The 23013-nt window shown below is 35.6% G+C and overlaps 1 protein-coding gene across 1 annotated transcript in view; it reads right to left on the bottom strand.

Moving 5' to 3' along the window:
• LOC106142894 (glycine receptor subunit alpha-1) overlaps positions 1-23013 on the bottom strand; it is a 54058-nt gene that overhangs the window by 11744 nt on the left and 19301 nt on the right. Inside the window, exons 3-8 of the mRNA XM_060944858.1 lie at positions 17689-17765; positions 14222-14321; positions 12193-12347; positions 3151-3306; positions 1005-1145; positions 231-460 (exon numbers count right to left, since the gene is read on the bottom strand). Of these exons, the coding sequence (XP_060800841.1) occupies positions 231-460; positions 1005-1145; positions 3151-3306; positions 12193-12347; positions 14222-14321; positions 17689-17765 (859 nt within the window). The remainder of the gene's footprint in view (positions 1-230; positions 461-1004; positions 1146-3150; positions 3307-12192; positions 12348-14221; positions 14322-17688; positions 17766-23013) is intronic.

The raw sequence follows: 23013 nt of genomic DNA, 5'->3' as shown, positions 1-23013 counted from the left end.
CTGAAAAGCCACGTTCAAATGTTTGGCTTAATGATATAATTTAGATTCAAATAGTGACAGGTTGCTAGCCCATCGCCTAAAAAAAGGATCTCAATTTTATAAGCCTATCCCTAAGTCGCCTTTCACGACGTCCACGGGAACGAGATGGAGTGGTCCTATTCTTTTTTGTATTCGTGCCGGGAACCACACGGCACACAACTCGATGCACAAATTAAGTTATGAATACAAACCTTAACATACGCAACTGGGGGTATATCAGCTCTTAACCCAGTGAACATGGTGACCAAAGTCAACATGCAGGTGACCAGCAGTGTGACTCTGCCAGGTATGGCGTCCAGGTCCAGCCAGAAACTGAACCAGGACAGCATGACGACCAGGGAAGAAGGTGCGAACGTCTGGATCAAATGGTGACCGATTTGACGCTCGAACCTGAAGTATACTACCAGTCTGGAGTAGTTACCTGAAAGAAAACATACATATGGTCACGTCTGTATCCCTTGCGGGGAAGACAGAGTCATCAGTCTTGAAAAGACTGATGACTCTGTTCAGCTGTTTGGCTTAATAATAGAATTGAGGTTTAAAATAGTGACAGGTCGCTAACCCATCGCCTATCCCTTAGTCGCATTTTACGACATCCATGGGAGAGAGATGGAGTGGTTCACCGCCACAGGTATTATCTATTTTATATTTCTGAATTATATATAATATTTTTTTTGTATCATCAGCTGCAGAAATAATAAAAAAAAAAAATCATGTACAAACCAAAAATAGATAGGATCAAATAGTGACAGTAGCTAGCCCATCGCTTAAAAAAATAGAATCGCAAGTTAATAAGCCTATCCCGTAGTCGCCTTTTACGACATCCATGGGAAAAAGATGGAGTGGGTCTATTCAACACAAAAAAGAAGCAGCGTTAATTTTCACGCGATAAAAACGGCATCGCGCGTGTCATGCTACGTCTAATGTTCTATTAATACTGTCTCGTTCAATAAAATTAAACTCACCGTCCTTGTCTATCATATAGCCATTCGTTTCTTCCAGTCTCAGCGGTTCCCCTATGTGGTACTGCAGTAGTTTCAGTTCCGGGTTTATTGTCACCCCCGCTTCGCTCCATCGAAACCGCACTTTTTGATTGCTGTACGAAACTGGGAAAGTGAATGAATGAAATTTGAATGAAATGAATGAATGAATGAAATTTATTTATTAACATTTAGGTTTGCTACAATTGGTTATACAATTGGTCCCACACTAGGCAACATGCCTGTCCTATGGTAACCAATGTTATAGAACATATATATAACGTTAACATATATATAAAGTAATAATGAGGACAATTGAAAATAGATTTATTTTCAAAATAGGATACAAGTGCCGTGTGGCTCCCGGCACCAGTACAAAAAAGGAATGGAACTACCCCATTTCTTTCCCATGGATGTCGTAAAAGGCGACTAAGGGATAGGCTTACAGACTTGGGATTCTTTTTTGAGGCGATGTGCTAGCAACCTGTCGCTAGTTGAATCTCAATTCTATCGTTAAGCCAAATAGCTGAACGTGGTCATTCAGTCTTTTCAAGACTGTTGGCTCTGTCTACCCCGTAAGGGATTAAGACGTGATCATATGTATGTATGTATGTAAAAACGGATACGGGGGCTAGATTGAGTAAAATAAATACACGAAGTGACCCCCCCTCTGACAAAGGTGATGAACAAGGAGGCACAAGAGTTAGTCGCCTTTGACGACATACATGGGAAAGAGATGGAGTGGTCCTATTCTTTTTAGTACTGGTGCCGGGAACCACACGGCATCCGTTTTTATCGCGCGAAAAGCTATAGCTATCCCGTTTCACGTCATAATTAAAAGCGAAACAGCGATAGTTTTTTCATGCTAAGGCGGCAGCGATGCCTAAAATTATAATTCCCTGAATTCAGAGCTCTTTTTTTTATTTACACCGGTAAAGCTGAGGGCATATTCTGTATGAGTATGAATACTGATAAATTGACAATACATAAAACGAAAAAATGAGTCTCTAAATAAAGAATGTCGCAAACATTTGCCTTTCTTTGATATCATTAAACGCTAATTTTACACAGATTCAAATAATTGTAACAAAAAGAAAAATATGCTTTCATGTCAAATGTGAACAAATTACTGAAATATAACTTCTATAGAAATATCGTTACTCAATTCGTTAGGAAAATTTCAATTTCAGATGACAACTAACTAGTAGTCTAGTATTTTGAAATAATAATGCTTTATTTAAAACATTGATGAAACGATGTTATTTTGAAAGACCAGATGATTGCCAAAGCTGATAAATGATCACAAGAAATATTTAATTAGATTTTCAGAACGCAAATACTAATTGTATTGATACCATTTGGTTTATACTTTCTGATATCAAAGGTTTTCGTAGGTTGAAGAATGCTCATATTTGGTTCATGTGGAAAAAGAGAACTGCTTTTCCACCGACTTTAAAAAGTATTTAACCGCCTTCAACAAAAAAGGTGGTTCTCAATTTGACCTGTATGTTTGTTTTTATGTATGTCCGCGATTATATCGCGTTTCGCTGAACCTATTTTGATGCGGTTTTCAGAAAAGTGTTTGTTACACTTAGAAGGTTTTGAAAATTTTACCGACTTAAAAAAGGAGGATATCGATTGGAGGCGGTTCTCTTTTTTTAACAAAGTTATATGAATAAAACCATGATGCGGGCCCGCGTTCAAACTGCTTTGAACCCGCAAAATGCGCTGTTTCTTACCTACCTGTATTGTCTTAGGTCTAAAGATAACCCGTTTAATAAAACTTGATCAAAATTTCGACACGGGACACAACTGGGACTTACCATAAGGATGGTCATATACATATGATCCATCTATATCCCTAGCGGGATAGACAGAGCCACCAGTCTTGAAAAGACTGATAGGCCACGCTCAGCTGTTTGGTTTAGTGATAGAATTGAGATTCAAATAGTGACAGGTCGCTAGCCCATCGCCTAAAAGAGGAATCCCAAGTTTATAAGCCTATCCCTTAGTCGCCTTTTACGACGTCCGTGGGAAAGAGATGGAGTGGTCCTATTCTTTTTTGTAATGGTGCCGGGAACCGCACGGCATAAGGATGGTCATTTATTACAAAAGTTAAAATAATACTCACAGCTCTCAATATAAATCGGACAGGACTGTATGTCCATGGGATAAAGCTGAAACTCCATCTGGCAGGCTATGATGGCGTGCATCCGAGCCGCATACCTCACTGTCTGGTTCCTGTACAATGTCACTGAAGAAAATTTGTGCGTCAACTCTGCGATCTCTGCAAACATAACAATAATCCTACATACATACATATTACCACGTCTACAGGGTGACATTTAAAACAACTGCATCCTTTTAAACATAGACTATACCCATGCTTCTGAGCCGTTTGAGCCTATTTTTATTTAAATTGAACGTCATCATTTTCACATTTAAAAAACCTTCAAAAACTACGTCACACGCTTTATTAAAGACCAATACTACAAAAGGAAATTAAAACTAAACATGTAAATAAATGTCTGAAAAATAAATTATTTTTCTAGTATCAAGATCAAGTGAAGTACAGAGTTGTCGAGATCGCTCAGCTGAATGAATTGTGTCGTTGACCTCTGAATCTTACGCGTCGCTTTTCCGCCGGCCGGGGTGATATGACGTATTTAGGATCGTGGATTTTGATACTTTTATTTTTTTTCGTACTTTCTGAAATATGAACCGATATTTTTCTTTTAACGTTTTTAAATATCCTTTAGATGAGTATACTTAACAGTTAAATTTATGCAGTTGAATTAAAAGCCAACAGGTTAGAATAGACAGATGGGCCACGTTCAGCTATAGAATAGTATATATGCCTTTAGTTGCTTGCCCATCGCCTACATGAAAAATCCCATATTTATTAGTCTATCCCTTAGTCGCCTTTTACGATATACATGTGAAAGTGATGGAGTGGTCCCATTATTTTTTATATTTGTGCCGGGAACCACACGGCATCTCTTTATTCAGTCTTATAAATACGTAAAATTGTAACAAATTAATAATTAAAAATAAAATTTAAATCGATGTTATAATAATTTATAAATTTTTTAGGAAGTGTCTAGTCTGCCACCAGTGGTCATTTAATAAAAATAAATATACTGCCACTTGTGGTTAGATAAAAAATTATATTATTCTGCCGCTATAGGCACAATAACAAATAAGGCTATTCTGCCACAAGTGGCAAGTCAAACCAACAAAATATTCTACCGCTAGTTAGAGGCAGCATACCTACCAAAAATAAACAGCCACCAAAGCTGAGGCAAGCCTTTTGCGGCAATTGATATACTTATCAAAAAGTAGTAAATGATACACGATTTCTAAGAAATATATTTATTTTTCATGTTCTTTTTTTTTCTTAACTCCTACTACTGTTAGATCATGTCCTTTGGGTCAACCTCTGCGTTTTCGGACAGCTGGTAATCTTATTGTTTGATTAACAAGAGCATTACAGGTCTGTGCCTGATTTAATGCCTTTAGTATTAGCTAAAGGCATTAAATCAGGCATATTTTTGTCATTTCTATCTTCAGTTTTTACATGTTTCTCAGCCTTTTCTAGATTTTGTTTCAACAGGTTTCTCTATATGTAGATTTATATCTTTCTCATCCTGTTTATTATGTATTATAAGTTGTCTCTCTGCGTATTCTATATTTACTATCTCTAAATCTTCTGCAGTATGGTCGATTATATGTATGTGCCTTATTTGTTTTTATCGTTACATTTTCATAGTTTTTTGTGTCTTCCTTTTCTGTTTCTGGTTCAATATGTATTATTACATGTGTCTCTAAGTTTATTTTATTGCTTTCTTTTTGCTCATTATGTATTATTATCTACTATATTTTTAGCAAATCCAATTTGCTCTGTTTCTAAAACCTCTGTAGTGTTATTGTTAATTTCTATGTTACTTGTTCTTTTAAACGTATTTTCATCTTTATTTCTGTCATCATTTTCTATTTCTTCGTCGTTTATTTCTAAATGTTGTATTTTTTGGTCTCTTCCTTTTGATTAAGTACTGTTATTGTTTTATGGCCTTTATTATTTTAACATAGCTGTTTTGTATTTTTGCGGTACACAGAAAAGCACTCTAAGTGCTTTTTCTGGGTTTTATCGTTAATTATAATTTACAGTAATACAAACAATGAAAAAAGTTTAAAACTTCCTCATCAACTACAAAAACAAAAACCGAAAGGGTTATGTTTTTGTTTTTGTCACATTGCTAACTTCGGTACGATACTTTAACATAATGAAATATATGCTTTATATACAAGTTATAAGGAACATATTCCAATAACTAATAACTTGTGGCGGAATAGCATTTTATATTAGTCTGCCGTAATAGAAACAACTTCACTACGCTGCCCTAGTGTATTTTAAAATTAGACTTTATTCGTTTGACTAAAGGAACAAATTTGTATACCACAATACTTGTGGCAGAATTATTTAATTTCTTATTTTACCACTAGCGGCTTAGTAATTCGATTTGTTAAATGGCCGCTGGTGGCGGACTAGACACTTCCAATTTTTTATATATCTATTCCACGATCCAAACTAACTAACAAAATAGTTAGGCTGGAATTCTGACACTGTGATACAGCGCCGGTATGATACAAAATATTTATGATCAAACAAATTCCTACCAGGGAACTAGTTGATGGAAAAAATATCAATTGTGCTTCCAAACTACAGGAAAATGTGTTTGTATTTAATTAAAATAGGTGTTAAGTTCTATTCACAGACATAATTGAGTGCAACTCATAAAATATTTTATTAAATTTTTGTGATGAATTTAAAACAACACTCGGTGGTGGATGTATATAATATAATCACGTCTATATCCTTTTCGGGATAGATAGAGCTTGATCTCGAAAGCCTGATAGGCTACGTTCAGCTAGGCTTAATGATAGAATTGGGATTCATATAGTGACAGACAGGTTGCTAGCCTATTGCCTAAAAGGAGAATCCCAAGTTTATACCTTAGCAGCCTTTTACGATATCAATAAGAAAGAGATGGAGTGGCCTTATTTGTTTTTATACACGGTACAAAATGGTGGATGTACCAACTACAATATTCAATATAAGGTCATATATACCATGGTCTCATACGTTATTAACAAAAGTATTTTAGTTTTTTAATTAAATAAATTTGTGAGTAAGGTAATCAATTTATCAGTACATCTGTTCACCTGTCAGCAAATATATAAAGAATCTCGGAAGAATCTTCTTAGAAAATAAATGGTGCCTTACCATTTTTCAAAGTTTTCTTCTATTTTATATCCTGTTATATAAATAAATAAATAACAACATCGTACGAATAATGATAATAAATGGAATAAAAGTGATATTTTCCTCTGAAACATTTCTTAGTTCGGAGTTCAGACATGATTACGAGTATTGGACATTCAGCGTATGGGAATAAATATTTGGCAAGCAACAGTAATTACTGTTTATTGACACGGGAGCCGAATTTGATTTGATCTGAAGATAATTGCTTTATTTTCATTAAAGGTACACTAAGGAAATATAAGTAATTAAACATCCATATAACAACGATAGATTCCCTCCATGGAATTATTTGAAATTTAGTTCAAAATTTTTTTTACATACATACATACATATAATCACGTCTATATCCCTTGCGGGGTAGACAGAGCCAACAGTCCTGAGCGGACTGATAGGCCACGTTCAGCTATTTGGCTTTAAGATAGAATTGAGATTCGAATAGTGACAAGTTGCTAGCCTATTGCCTAAAAAATGAATCTCAAGTTTGTAAGCCTATCCCTTAGTCGCCTTTTACGACATCCATGGGAAAGAGATGGAGTGGTCCTATTCTTTTTTGTATTGGTGCCGGGAACCACACAAAATTTTTTTTACCTGCTTACAAAATATTAAATAGCATATTGCAAGTTTTTTCACTTAGTATTGTAGCGGGTATTATTATAATTAAGTAGTTTAATATTATAATTAATATTTAAAGATTTTTATTATTCGTAAATTATATAGAACCCCTAGAATACGGTCCTGTCTCTTAATGGAAGACCTAGCGCCAGGCAATTTGAAATCGCGGAGTCTTCTCTGATTTTCTTTGCGTTTTTGTTCGATAGTTTTTTTGTTTTTTGTCACATTTTTTACATACATACATACATAAAATCACGCCTCTTTCCCGGAGGGGTAGGCAAAGACTACCTCTTTCCACTTGCCACGATCTCTGCATATTTCCTTCGCTTCATCCACATTCATAACTCTCTTCATGCAAGCTCGGCGGTTTCGGGTACTTTTGACCTGACCCTTTACCAGGACGTCCTTAATTTGATCAAGATACGTTCGTCTAGGTCTTCCCACTCCGACCTTTCCCTCCACACTCTCCTTGTATATCTGCTTAGTCAACCTGCTTTCATTCATCCTCTCCACATGACCGAACTATCTCAACATACCCTTTTCTATTCCTGTAACTTCTTACATCTTCTTTCACATCACAACATTCCTTTATCCGGCATTTTTTACATAGATTATTTTTTAAGTTAGTGTATTGTAAATTCTTAAACGTGTACTGTTAATATATATTTATTTTGTTAATCGTTTATAAATAACACTTCAACACTATAATCCCTGTAGATCACAAATTTTTAAGTGAACCTCATAAATTTATTAAGTTTGTAATTTTCGTTAATTCTGTCAATAAAAAAATGCTTACCACAAAAACCCCACGTCATTTTGATTAACGATTAATGACATTATCCTTAAATATTAAAACTGAACAAGTATTATTATTGAAAAAGTTTTTAATGAAAATTGCAAGTAAAATTAGAACTAGTTAACAAAGAAATATGTGTAGGTACACTGCCTCGTACAAAGTTTTTTAAAGTACGCAACGAACTTACACGTGAACTTGATTTTCTATTAATATTTCGCCCATGAACAAGCACGCAAGATTTTTCATTTGAAGTATAACCTCATGTTTTATTGCAAAAGTTAGAATTGAGATTTTGTTTATAAACTTGTAATGAAACGGAAACTTACTCAATAATGTGTAGTTTCAAGAGAGATGTAGGTAGGTAGCTATTTACGCTCCCATAAATAAAAACGATAATGTTACTACGGGCAATAATATAAACTAAAAAGTAATACCGACTCCAAGTATTTCTATACATACTGATATAAAGGTAGAAATAAAAAGGTCAAAAAAGAGTCAGTGATCGAATTTATAAGGTGTGTAATCATCTTTCACGCAAAAACTGCTGAACCGATTACAATGAAATTTGGTATGTAGGTAGCTGAAGACCCACAATAACATATAGGCTACTTTTAATCCCGGAGTCCCCGCGGGATTGATTCCACGCGGACGAAGTCGCGAGCGGCCTCTAGTGTAGGTATATGCACAGATATGGAATAATTACTAATCTAAATTAACAGTAATTTAGCTTAGGTAAACAAACAAAAATGTAAAAACTGTCTACAATTTACCCTGTGACAATTCAAATTAAAACCTTGAGAAACTAAAATACATCTTATGTCTTTTGGTTTCACATTGCTTGACATCAAATAAATTACTTAAAACTAAGTTTACTGCCGCTTTAAGCATCAGTGCGGAAGAAGCGGTTACAAACTGCACTGCAGCATTTTCTTAAACAACGTCAACTTCACAACTATTCAAATATAGAAAAGAAATGTGGGCGAGAGAATACATTGTTGTGATTAATTGACTTACATGAAATTCATGTTATTAAATGACGTCGTTAGGTCGCTAGTAAAAATTTCTACTTCCCTACCAATATTATAAATGCGAAAGTAAAAAGTAATGTCTGTATGCCTTCATTTTCTCGCCTAAACCACTAAACGGATTTAGATGAAATGTGGTAGAGATAGAGTTGATCCTGAAAAAAGTGGGAGAAAGGGTAAAAAATTATGTTAATTATATTTTTAAAGCGAAAATAGGGGAAAAAGGGGTGAAAAGAGTAGATGAAAGACTGTTAGTGAACTTGTACAGCGAACGAAGTCGCGGGCGATAGCTATAGTATATCAATAAAAATTTTAAATGTGGTTTTATCCGCTTACAAGGCTACTGCAATTGCAATGCGTGACTTATCCAGTTGAGAAAATAAAGCTGAAGAGTTTGTTTGTTTGATCGCGCTAATCTCAGGAACTTCTCTTTTTGTATTGAATAGACCATTTATCGAGCAAGGCTATATAATATCACGCTGCAACTATTAGGAGCGAAGAAATGATGGAAAATGTAAAAAAAAACGGGTTTAATTATTCATCCTTGAGGGATTCAATGATACCAAAATAACTATTCCACGCGGACAAAGTCGCGGGAACAGCTAGTTACGGCAGTATTGAAGTTCTAAAATATTTGTTCATTTATAATTTTTTTGAATGCATGCACAAAAAAATGCTATTAGTGCCAAATATTGTGATAAAAATGTGTGATCTCAAACCCGATTTCTAGATGATAGAAAATTTTGACCTAAAAATTCTAATAGTGAGTGTAAAGTCAAAAGTGGATTTGGGGCAAAACAGGTGCAAGGAGTTTGTAACATTGAAAAATTATTAATAATTATTAAATCTTACAGAATAAAAATGTTATGTAAAGAATAATGAAAAGCCGTGTGGTTCCCGGCACAAATAGAAAAAAGAATAACACCACTCCATCTCTTTCCCATGGATGACGTAAAAGGCGACTAAGGGATATGCGTATAAACTTGGGATTCTTCTTTTAGGGGGCAGGCTAGCAACCTGTCACTATTTGAATCTCAATTCTATCATTAAGACAAACAGCTGAACGTGGCCTATGAGTCTTTTCAAGACTGTTGGCTCTGTCTACCTCGCAAGGGATATAGACGTGATTATACGTATGCATATAAAATTATAATTTTTACTAATTTATGCACACAGAAAACATCGATCGTTCATATTATAAAATATATGAACATTTTACGTTCTAGTTTGTGTCTGGAAATAAAAAAAAAGGTATTTTTGTTTCAAACTTTTGCATTTACAAACTCCTCAAGTGCATGAAATGTGCCCTTTATAGTGATAAAATCAATTGGACTCCTACCACTGGATGGATGACGGTAATGTAACGCTCCACCTAAAATTAAATGTTATTTTAGTTTAAAGAATATTATTACATACATATAATCACGTCTACATCCCTTGCGGGGTAGACAGAGCCTACAGTCTTGTAAAGACTGATAGGCCACGTTCAGCTATTTGGCTTTAAGCTAGGATTGAGATTCAATCAGATTTTCCTTCATTGTATGCCGGTTGACTGGAAGAGATCCTTTGTAGGATAAATCCGTCATTGCATGCGATTATTTCATTTACAACTATGTACTATTTCTTGTCCCTGTGTACATTTTTGTGCAATAAAAATATTATAAACAAACAATAATATTCTTTAGTGTGTGTCTTCCGTGTGGTTCCCGGCACCAACACAAAAAAGAATAGGACCACTCCATCGCTTTCCCATGGATGTCGTAAAAGGCGACTAAGAGATAGGCTTACAAACTTGGGATTCTTTTTTAGGCGATGGGCTAGCAACCTGTCACTATTTGAATCTCAATTCTATCATTAAGCCAAATAGCTGAACGTGGTCATTTCAGTCTTTTCAAGACTGCTGTCTCTGTCTACCCCGCAAGGCATATAGACGTGACCGTATATATGTATGTATGTGTTGTTTCATTTTTAATCCCTACCTAAGGAGAACACGCATACCTTAATTAACCCTACATAATTGAAATATTTGCTCTAAAAATAAAGAGATAATATCTCCTTTTTTAATATAGAAATGTATTTGCTGAAGGTAAATCGTAATGAAGGTTTCGTAATAACTGAATCTTTTGCTATAACACATCGGACATATCGTAAAAAAACACAAAAGTACTAAACGTTTTCAAAGAAAATATTAGAAATATCAAAATTTTTCGAGACCTTACTTCTTTTGGGTGTTGGCATTATTTTACATTTATATTTTATGTATGATATATTTTATCAAAATTATATAAATTTGTGTGCCCGAAGACTTGACAAAGTGGAGAGAGAATTGTCGGCAAGCGAATCCCGAAGCAGTAGAAATTGCACTCGAAGAAATATTATTACATCGGTATCTTTGTACGTATTGAATGTAACATACATACATTCAGTCACGTTTATATCCCTTGCAAGGTAGATGAAGCTAACAGTTTTGTAAAGGCTGAAAGGCCACTTTCAGCTGTCTGTCTAATCCAGGCTTTACATAGAAAGTAAACAGAATACAATCACAAAACAGTATTTTTTTAACTACAAAAATCCCATTAAGGTACATTTTTTAAAAAGCAATCAACTTATTGTCTTTCAACGTGAATAAACACAATATTTTCAATTAAAATTTTGTGAAGTCACTGAATAATTAATTTAAGCCCAAATCCTGCATATTTTAACAACTGAGCATGACGACCGCAGAGGCCTGCGCCGACTGCGGTGCTCTGTGGTTAAAACAATGAAAAAGTATTTGTATAAACAAATTGAAAAAAAAAAAACTGAAGCTAGTCTTTTGGAACGATAAAATCTCTCGAGAAACGGTAGCTAGTGTACCTATTGGCGCTTAGCATGGCTCATCTTGGCCGTGCCGCAGGATGATTAAAATTTCTTTGTCGGAAACTAATTGCGGTATCAAAGAATATTGAAAAAAAAAGCTTTCAGTTAATTTTTCAAGTGTTGGCTTTTTAGGGTAAAAAATTATATGGGTACCTACACAACATCGCTAAACTAAACATTTTTGAAAGTACTGTATTAATATTATGAATGCGAAGTTTTGTATGTATGGATGTTAGTTACTCTTTCATGGAAATGCAACTGGACCGATTACGATGAAATTATTATTAGGTATGAAGGTAGCTAAAGACTCAGAATAACACAAAGGCTACATTTTAGCCTGGAGTTCCAGCGGGATCGATTGTTAGGGTTTCCACGCGTACGAAGTCGCGGGCGGCTTCCAGTTCATTATATAAGTATAGTAAAAATCTTGATGGGTTGTTCCGTCTATTACATCAGTCTTCATGAAATTTTGCATAACACTATGGAGAAAAACATAAGACGAAAGCTATGGTGTAGGTACTGTTCATTTTTACAATGTTCATCAAAATCATCTTTCACCTGTCACTTTCGAGTTCAAGAAGTAAGGGTCAGGATGCCACAGGTTCTCGAAGAATTCTGGCGGCAACGTGACGTGGTCATCCCCCTCTTCGAAGATGTCTTCAGGCAACTGAAGGCGGCTTTCGCTCCACGTCTGTCTGATAAACATGTCGACTCTGAAACATTAAAATTTTCTCTTATTGAGGGTAGTTAAAATGTACACGTTTTTATTCGTTATGTATACTAATATTATAAAGTTGAAGAGTCTGTTTGTTTGTTTGTTTGAACAACAACTACTGGTTCGAATTGAAAAATTCTTTTTGTGTTCAATAGACCATTTATCGAGGAAGGATTAAGGCTATGTTTTTACATAGCCTTAAGCCTTCCTCCTAATAGTTACAGCGTGATTTTTCACGCTGTTACTATTAGGAGCGAAGAAATAATGGAGAATGTGAAAAAAAACGGGGAAAATTATTCATCCTTGAGGGCTTCAATGATGCCTAAAATAACTATTCCATGCGGTCCATGTCGCGGGCACATCTAGTCGATAATAAAACACGAGTGCCGTGTGGTTCCCGGCACCCTTTCTCAATCTCAATTCTATTCAGGACTTTTGAAAACTCAGTAGGTAATTGAAAAAAAAAATGCTTTTTTCGAGTACTTATCGCGCTTATAATAAAAGCCATTTTAGCGTTATTAAACATCAAGCTAAGATAAGTATCCAGCATAACGTGGCTATGTCTACCCTGTTAGGAATAAAGATGTAATTTGTATGTGTGATGAAAGTACAAAAAAGAATAGGACCACTCCATCTCGTTCCCATGGATGTCGTAAAAGGCGCCTAGGGGATAGGCTTATAAACTTGGGATTCTTCTTTTAGGCTATGGGCTAGCAACCCGTCACTATTTGAATCTCAATTCTATCATTAAGCCAAACAGCTGAACGTGGCCTATCAGTCTTTTCAAGACTGTTGGCTCTGTCTACCCCGTAAGGGATAAAGACGTGATCATATGTATGTATGTATGTGATGAGAGTTTCTATGAGTTAGCAACATTAATCTACCTAACTTATTGGGCAGTCCAGCTGACGGCGAGTCTTTTAGAGACTGTAAGTTTAGTCCACTGTTTAAGTAATGAAGACATGATGTTACATTTCTGCAATAGCTTATGAAGAACTAAGTCCAACATTTTAGATCGAGAAAGATTGGTCTTCAAAAAACGAATATAATAAATTTAGAATAAATTCAAATCTTTTATTCATCATAATGGGACACTTCAATATCACTTAATGATTGTCATATCTTTTGGTTTTGGTTGACGTAAAATAAATTAATTAAAACCAAGTTTACTGCCGCTTCCAAAGCGTCAGTGCAGAAGAAGCGGTAACAGATTGCACTGCAGCATTTGCTTCTTTCCAAATATTGCTCGATAATATGTCCATTGGCCTATTTAAACGCAAGCTCGTACAAAGAAGCTACCAAAGTTCCGTGAATAAGTCCGTAGTCAATACTGTTCAAGCCAACGAGTTCTATTTTAGGCAAATATTTTATTCAATATCAAAGGCAAGTTAAAAATAAACCTCACGAAAATAAACCTATTGGAAATATCTTAACGTCTACAAAAGAAATCGATTTCAGATTTTTGTCATCTCAAGAGCATCAAATCCTTTTTAAAATGTTAAGAAGACGCGCGGAATGTTTCTGTCAATTTTTTTTGTCTTCCTTCCATATGTAACATTAAGATTGTGTAACAATGTTATATAACACGCCCATACGTATTTTACAACTTTGCAATAAATAACAATATTGTTGTAGCGGGAGCGATGATTCGGCTCGACCGCCACCAAAGGGAAGATCTTCCGCCAGGCTAGGTGTGACGCCTGGGGAACCGCGGCTCCGACGATGTTGTGTCGGAGGTTGTATATATGCTCCAATCCGTAAAATCTTTGCTTGGGTCCAACCATTGGGTCACAGGGACCACTTAATTGAGGGGTCAATCTAAATAAACAATTAGTGTGCCGAGAGCCTTACGAGCTACCTTGTACTTCTAACCTGAAATCCATATCTTCCACGTTAATGGAATTCACATCCACTACGTATATACTGAACTCGACAATAACTGGTTGACCTTTGCGTGCGGGCGGTCGCATTTCTGAAAAAAAAAAGTATTTTCTAAACAAATATTCTTACGATGACGTATGATGATGATTAAATGATGCAGTGATCGGAGTGGGAAGGCTTAGACGAACGTATCTTGATCAAATTAAGGACGTCCTGGCAAAGGGTCAGGTCAAGAGTTCCCGAAACCGCCGAGCTTGCATGAAGAGAGTTATGAATGTGGATGAAGCAAAGGAAGTATGCAGAGATCGTGGCAAGTGAAAAGATGAAGTCTCTGTCTACCCATTCGGGAAAAAGGCGTGATTTTATGGTCATCTCTTTGGTCATGTGGGAAAAAATTACACAGATTAATAAATAATTAGCCTCGAAATAAGTTTGAGATTTAGTAGCATTAAGTCCGCCTATTGTACTTTACAAAATGTAATTGTTACAATCTATACATATAATAAATCTGTAGAAAGGTCAATTCTGTACATTGAAAATATTGAAAAAATAAATAGCAGGGGGTGTTACTGGATCGATACCAAACACAAAAATGTGATTAAAAAAATTTTTGTCTGTCTGTCTGTATGTTCAGGCATCACATGAAAACTAACGGTTCGATTTTGATGAAACTTGGTATAATTATACCTTATTATCCTGGGCGTAAAATAGGATACTTTTTATCTCGAAAAAATACGAAGAAAAAAAATCTTAATTTTTCAGTTTATCCATAGACGTTGTTCTGTAGAACCGCGAACACACGTTGCGTTACCCGCAGTGGATTTAGCGCCGTTACCTGTAGCGCCTAAAGTCGGCTTTGGCTTGAACCGTTTGCTGCACAAGCGGGCCGCTACTAATTACTATGAAAAAAATACTACATAGCTACATTAATTCCCATCAAGCTGAAAATGAGTATAATTATTTAAAACACAATCAAAAGCATTATTTCAAAATTCCCCATGATTCCGGTTTAAGGAAAAAAATTTACTCATGGTCAAAGGTAAAAATGGGTGTATCGCAATTTTTTTTAAAACGGTAAGTTTTTCAATTCGGAAAATTACCTCAGACATAAATTGTAGATCATAAAGTTATCTATAAAAAAGGTATCAATAATTTTTTTCCACAAAGCTACCGTTTCTGTGATATAACGATGCAAAAAGTTGCAAGCGTCATAATATGCATCCGTTTCCTTGCCACCGCTGAGGTAGTGTACTATTAGCGCGTTTTTTTTTTAACATTTTTATTATTAAACTTGAAAAAGTCTGAAATAGGTTAGAATAAACACGTGTTTTCACTACGCAGTGGCACTCAAGACTAACTTTCGCATTTATTATTTAAAAAAATAGAATAACTCTAAGTGAAGAAAATCATCTTAGGACAATAAAAGAGATTACAATTATCAAATTCAATGCAATAATCAAATTAAAACTAAAACTACTTATAAAAAGAAAGAAAAAAGATGACTACAAACTAAAATTTAATTTATAAATTGTACAGTCCTTGCATAGCATCAACATGCGGGAATGTGCCCAGAAGGCTGGCAGCATTGCCAATTCGAATGGCAAAGCTGATTCTCTGAGCCAGATAATTTCCAGCCCTCCGGTCAAGAGATACCTCAATTAGCTTTTTCGACAAATGTCGGAAAAGCTGATGGGCAGATAGGCCCCCCGGTCCCAGAGTTTCTACCCCAAAAGGTTCAAAAGTATAGATATTACCGATAACTACATACAAACATACATACATAAAATCACGCCTCTTTCCCGGAGGGGTAGGCAGAGACTACCTCTTTCCACTTGCCACGATCCCTGCATACTTCCTTTGCTTCATCTACATTCATAACTCTCTTCATGTAAGCTCGGCGGTTTCGGGTACTTTTGACCTGACCCTTTACCAGGACGTCCTTAATTTGATCAAGATATGTTCGTCTAGGTCTTCCCACCCCGACCTTTTCCCTCCACACTCTCCATGTATATCTGCTTAGTCAACCTGTTTTCATTCATCCTCTCCACATGACCGAACCATCTCAACATACCCTTTTCTATTCCTGTAACTACATCTTCTTTCACATCACAACATTCCCTTATCACGCTGTTCCTTATCCGGTCACTCAATTTCACACCCAACATACTCCTTAAAGCTCTCATTTCCACTGCATTTATTCTGCTTTCGTGCTTCTTTTGCCATACCCAACTTTCACTCCCATACATTAATGTCGGGACCAACACGCCCCTGTGCACACAAAGACTGCTCATAAAGGCATGCAAAGCTCCATTCACCATGTTCCCCGCGTTCACTCTCCTTTCAATATCACTATCACACACTTGCCATCTGATGTAAACTTTGATCCCGATAACTACATATTTGCGCCTTTTGAGGTTTTTTGCCTCATTTGAAGCAGAACGGCCTTAGATTTAGTAACCTGAAGATGAGACGGCGCAAGTGTGTCGACACAAGTAGCATCCCACACCAAAGGCCGCCCCAATCTCCAGGGTACCAAAGTCATACCATCCGGTCTCTTGGCATCATCCCGAGCCAGACCGTTTGGTTCTAGAACGGCTGGAACATGGATGGTGGCAAGAGCACGAAGGATTATATCATTTAGGGCGGCATGGCGCCCTAAACGGCCGGCACTCCTAGGGCATAAGAGGCCGTGGTGTCCATAGCCGACAACGGTATCCCCGCAAGGACAACTATTATTAAAGACTAACGGTATTTCATGTGTTGAGCATTCTGAGATAAAGCAGCTATACGAGCCTAGCCACGCACACAATTAAACAGAGAGACGGATGTTGTCTCAAGGTTTCACTACAGTATAAATGAAGGGACTGGGTTTCATTATACTTATGTATATTTTATATTTTGAATTCAAGTTAAAATTACCGACAGAACAATATTTTTACTTATATTACTGCTACATAGAGTATATACGAGACGTGCTTATGCATAATATGATGCTTGCAACTTTTTGCATCGTAATATCTCAGAAACGGTAGCTTTATTGAAAAAAAAAAATTGATTCCTTTTTATAGATATCTTTATGATCTACAATCTATGTCTGAGGTTTTCCTATAAAACTTACCGTTTTGAAGAAAATCGTGAAAATCCCATTTTCTTACCTTTGACCTTGGGTAATTTTTTTCCTTAAACCGGAATCATGGGGAATTTTGAAATAATGCTTTTGAATGTGTTTTAAACAATTATACTCATTTTCAGCTTGATGGGAATTAATGTAGCTTCATTCCTATTTTTTGGTCTAAATTGACCGGACTGAAAATAAAATGGAGAAATAAACCATCTACGCGAAGACCGACATCCGCGCGGACGGAGTCGCGGGGGAAAGCTAGTAAAGAATAAATAAATAAATAAATAAAAGTGGAAAATTTTAAGGAGAGTAGTAATAATATATGTATATACATTACCTTTCACATAGTTTTCAGGCAGTACCACCCTGGGTTTCAGAGTGTGGTTCCGTTTTGATACAACGTCATTGCACAGCCTGTAACCAAAAAATAAGGCTCTAATTAACTCTAATTACGAAACACACTATCTCTTAACAGGTAAGACAGAGCCAATAGTGTGGAAAATATATCAAAGCCACGTAAGCTGAAATGGTTTCACACTGTAAAGGCCCGAATAGGAATGACGATGAGGTCTCAATACATTATTTCAAATTCATCTCCGATTTCAGACAATACGTCCATTCAAAGCACAGACCATCAATATATTTAAAAATAACGTATTAAAGTTCCTGTCCAGTTGAGCACCTAGATCGAACGAACTTTATCTTAGTTTATGTATGTTTATTTATTAATAAGTTTATACATATATATTTAGTGGATAGGTATATGTCTATTATCTGTATTTCTGTTAGTATATTATTATATTATTGCTAAAAACACAGTGACTTGCCGCTTTTTACTGAATTATCTTGTTCCTTTATTGTTTGCCAGTTGACTGGAAGAGATCCCTTCATGGGATAAGTCCGCCATTGCAAGTTATTTCTTTTATAACTATGTACTAACTATTTTCTTGTAACTGTGTAAATTTCTATGCAATAAAGATTTTTCGAACAAACAAAGTACAATGGGAAAGTCAATTTAAAAAATGCAATAATTACTTAAAGATAACTATGTCATTATGTCCATTATTGTCGGAATCATCACGCGATAGTGTCTAATACGTCCTACTAATAAATACGTAATACTAAACGTCCACTCCCTACAAAAGGGTGATAGACTCTTGAGCAAAATTGAACACTTACCTTTCTTTCTATCTGCACTTAATATGAACGGACTGGCTAAAAAGTTCTCTGTCCAATTTGTGACAATAAAGAATGTTGCGAAATCACATTAGCGTCACAGAAATTCTTTGCATAAAAAAGAAGCCAAATTCCATGCACACTTTTTTAGGTTTAAAAATAAAATATTGTTTCAACGATCCTTTGATCATTTCCTTAGATGTTCCGAATGTCTGATGTAAATTTTTAGATAGTAAATTCTTTTTTTGTTCCATATTGCTTTAGGGAAGAAAAACCATAGCTTATCCTTCTTCCCGCTCAGATTTAAAAAAAATATTACTTACATGTAATCACGTCTATATTCCTGGCGGGGTTGATACAGCTTAGTCTTAAAAAGACTGAAAGGTCAGTTCTGTAATTCCGCTAAAAAGAACAATCAAGGGAAAAACTTATAAACTTATGATTCTTTTATTACAATTTTGTTCTGGATCTGCCTATCCCGTAAGTTAGTTGAGTTTAGATACGTATACCTTACTATGCAAATTACAATGATAAAAGTCACAATTGTCAATCGAGGTGAGGTATAAAAATACTTAATTTAACTCTGCAACCATCGTCTGTAGCAATTAAGAAGAGAAAAGAAAAATCATACATACATATAATCACGTCTATATCTCTTGACAGAGCCAACAGTTTTGAAAAGACTGATAGGTCACGTTCAGCTGTTTGGCTTATTGATAGAATTGAGATTCATAAAGTGACAGGTTGCTAGCCTATCGCCTTAAAGAAGTATCCCAAGTTTATAAGCCTATCAATTAGTCGCCTTTTACGACATCCATGGGAACGAGTTGGAGTAGTCCAATTCTTTTCACACGGAAAACATTTTAAGATTCAACTTTTCAGCCGAGTATTGTTCATACAATTGAAAAATTCTTATCAATTGATTGTAATTTGTCGTGTGGTTACCGGCAATTTAGAAGAGCAGCACTCACAACTTTTCACTATTTGAATCTCAATTCCATGAAGCCATACAGCTGAACGTGGCCCGTCAGTTCAGTCTTTTTGAGACTGTTTGCTCTGTCTACCCCGCAGGGGATATATATGTGACTATATGTATGCATGATATTTGTATCCATCGATGAAATGTAATATTTATTTGACAAGTTTAATTTAAAGTTGACAAAATGTGACTCTAACAATTTCTTAACTACACTAATAATAAGTCTTCCTAATTTAAAAAAAATTGAAATTCCTAAACTTGAATGTAAAAATAAATATATTATTTAAGTTTGGACCCCATGGAGGGGTTAGACTAATTAGTTTGTTAATACATCGTACGAAATTACGATACTGTAATTTAATATGTAGGTATGTTCCTTGGATCGTGTAGGAGGAATAGAGCACTATATTCCAAAATTTCCACTAGCAACGGGAAATTAATGAGATATTGCGTTATCCGTGAACGTAATCTGGTTATCATTAATATTTCAAGCTTTCAATTTGTGGGCGTAGGTACCGATAAATAAAAAAAAGGGGACAAGTGCGAGTTGAACTCGCGTGAAGACGGTTCCGTACAATGTTACCTATCATGTTTTTTAAATCTGGCCCAAATTTGTTTGTGGTAACTAAAAATATGTTCTCCCACACATTCCACATGCAAATGTAAGTTGGTACGCACAATATTGAGTGATTTACCATGTTATTTTAATATCATGGACTTCTTATTGGTTTTCCTATAATCTATAAGGTGAAAACTAATTTCTGTATATTTTTTCAAAATTTTAGGTTGAGTAGTTTCGGAGATAAGGGGGGGGGGGGGGGGTGGAATGGTCAATTTTCGTCAAAACATACATAAATACATTTAAGATCTTCTCGACAAGACCTTTCATTTGATATGCCACACAATGCAGTTTACAGAATTTTTTTTTAATTATCCCCTTCCCGCCCAAAAATAACCCCCCATATAGGTACAGATTTCATCTGCTCACGTCACACCTCTGTGTTTGGGTCACAGGAATTGATATGTGTACCAAATTTCAACTTAATCGGTCTAATAGATTCGGAGATAATTGACTGTAAGCGACGGACGGACAGACGCACGAGTGATCCTATAAGGGTTCCGTTTTTGTGTTCAGACGTACGGAACCCTAAAAATGGAAAAAAATGGCGACACTCAATTAGAATTTCATCGTGTCGGTATTTCTCGTTTTATGAATTGTATTTGCTACATGACTTAAAAATGTACCTACTATACAAATAAAAAGGTAGTTTTTGCTAGTTAGCCAATTAAAGTAGGAATCGGTTAAAAATTAAAACAACAGATTGATATTTTACCTGTCACTATTTAAATCTCAATTCTGTCATTAAGCCAAATAGCTGAACGTGGCCATTCAGTCTTTTCAAGTCTGTTGGCTCTGTCTACCCCACAAGGGATATAGACGTGACCATATGTATGTATGTCTGATATTCTTTTTAAAAAGATTGTTGATTAAAATCTTGTCGTGTAGTTTCCGGCAACAACAGAAAATAGAATAGGACCATTACATACATCTCCTTCCTATGGATGCCGTAAAAGACAACTAAGGGATATGTAATAAACTTGGGATTCTTCTATTGGGCGATGGGCTAGCAACGTGTTACCATTTGAATCTCAATTCTATCATTAAGCTAAACAGCTGAATTTGGCTTTTCAATCATTTCGGGACTGAAGGCAGTGTCTTGCCCGTAAGGAATAAAGACGTGATAATATGCATGTACAAAAAAGCAAATAATCCACACTAATGCTGAAGAAAGCCTTCCTCGATAAATGGTCTATTCAACGCAAAAGAATTTTGCAATTCGAACCAGTAGTTCCTAAAATTAGCGCGTTCAAACAAACAAACTCTACTTGAATTGTACATTTTTGACTTTGTTTACTATGTTAGTATAGATTGTATCTATTGAAATGTAATTATTTAGGGCATATTATACCTATTTACACAAATTTTGACTTTATTTCCAACCCCACTCGGTTGATACTTTAAAAAAGTAGGCAAGCATTGACGTCAATGGTGTTTTTTTTTTAATTCTAGCCTTTAAACAACCTGGCTATTTTAATTTAGCACAAGCTAGCGTGCTAGAAACATATTTTCAGTTTAACTAAAACTGAAAGTTTTCCCGAATAAAAACCTTAAAATGTTAGTGCATTGGCTGTAATATTTTTTCTTAACTGTCGACTAAAAATAAAAATACTATATAACTACAGGTTTGGTGGCCCATCGCTTAAAGAAGAATCCCAAGTTTAGAAGGCAATCATTTAGTCGTCTTTTTCGACATCCACGAGGAAAGAGATGGATTGGTCCTTATCATTTTTCTATTTGTGCCGGGAACTACACGGCACACGCACGGCACTACACGGCATTAATTATATAATATTATTTATCACAAAGATTATCTTCAATAACGACCCGAACTTATCTTCGCACGGGTAGCATTTATTCATATATAAACTATCTTCTTCAGTCAATCTATCTATTAAAAAAACTGCATCAAAATCAGTTGTACAGTTTTAACGATTTAAACATACATATATACATACAAACAAAGAGTCAGACGCGGAAAAAGTCTTTGCTTTATACTATGTAGCGATTGCTAGTTATATTTAAAAATTATCCAAGAAAAATAAGTAATTATTTATCAATCAAAATTAAACTCTTTTGCTTTCATTGATCAACATATTATAAGTTTTTTTATTTACAACAACATCGTGAGGAAACCTGCACATTCAGGCAGCTAGATTTGTAACCATGATCCAATATTGGTAAGGTTGCGTAGGTGAGAATGGTAGTCGATTCGTGTAAAAACCTCACATTATCCAGGACCCTGGTCAAGGGTGAGCCCTTGACAGGGTCCTGGATGACCCCTCTCAGGCTTTCGGTTCTCCAAAGATGGTGATGTGACCGGGATTATCGCCAGGGAAAAGAAGCAAATTAAGGACGTCCTGGCAAAGGGTCAGGTCAAGAGTACCCGAAACCGCCGAGCTTGCATGAAGAGAGTTATGAATGTGGATGAAGCGAAGGAACTATGCAGAGATCGTGGCAAGTGGAAAGATGTAGTCTCTAAAACCCTCCGGGAAATTTGTAAAGAGGCGTGATTTTATATATGTATGTAAACCTTAAATCACGCCTCGCTCCCGAAAGGGTAGGCAAAGACTACTTTCCACTTGTCACAAAAAATACTATGATCTCATTTCTTTTTTTCTGTATAATCTGAGTAATAAAATGTCTCGTTTTATTACCCTTTAGTAAATATGAATATGCCGTGGGAATTAGTTCGTGGGGCCAAGGCGACATCGATTGGCCACCACACGCTATGTCGCTATATTTAGATACCGCCTTGTCGGTGAAACATTCGTTTTCAGTTTTATAATGTACCGTGTGCTTTTGCACGAGCCTTTAGAACTTATAGAAATAAAAGACTACGTAATTTCTGATAGGTTAGGCTATCCTAGGCTAGGTTACATACACAC

This window comes from Amyelois transitella, chromosome 6, assembly GCF_032362555.1.
Source record: "Amyelois transitella isolate CPQ chromosome 6, ilAmyTran1.1, whole genome shotgun sequence".
Taxonomy (NCBI): domain Eukaryota; kingdom Metazoa; phylum Arthropoda; class Insecta; order Lepidoptera; family Pyralidae; genus Amyelois; species Amyelois transitella.
This window is presented reverse-complemented; position numbering and strand designations above follow the sequence as displayed.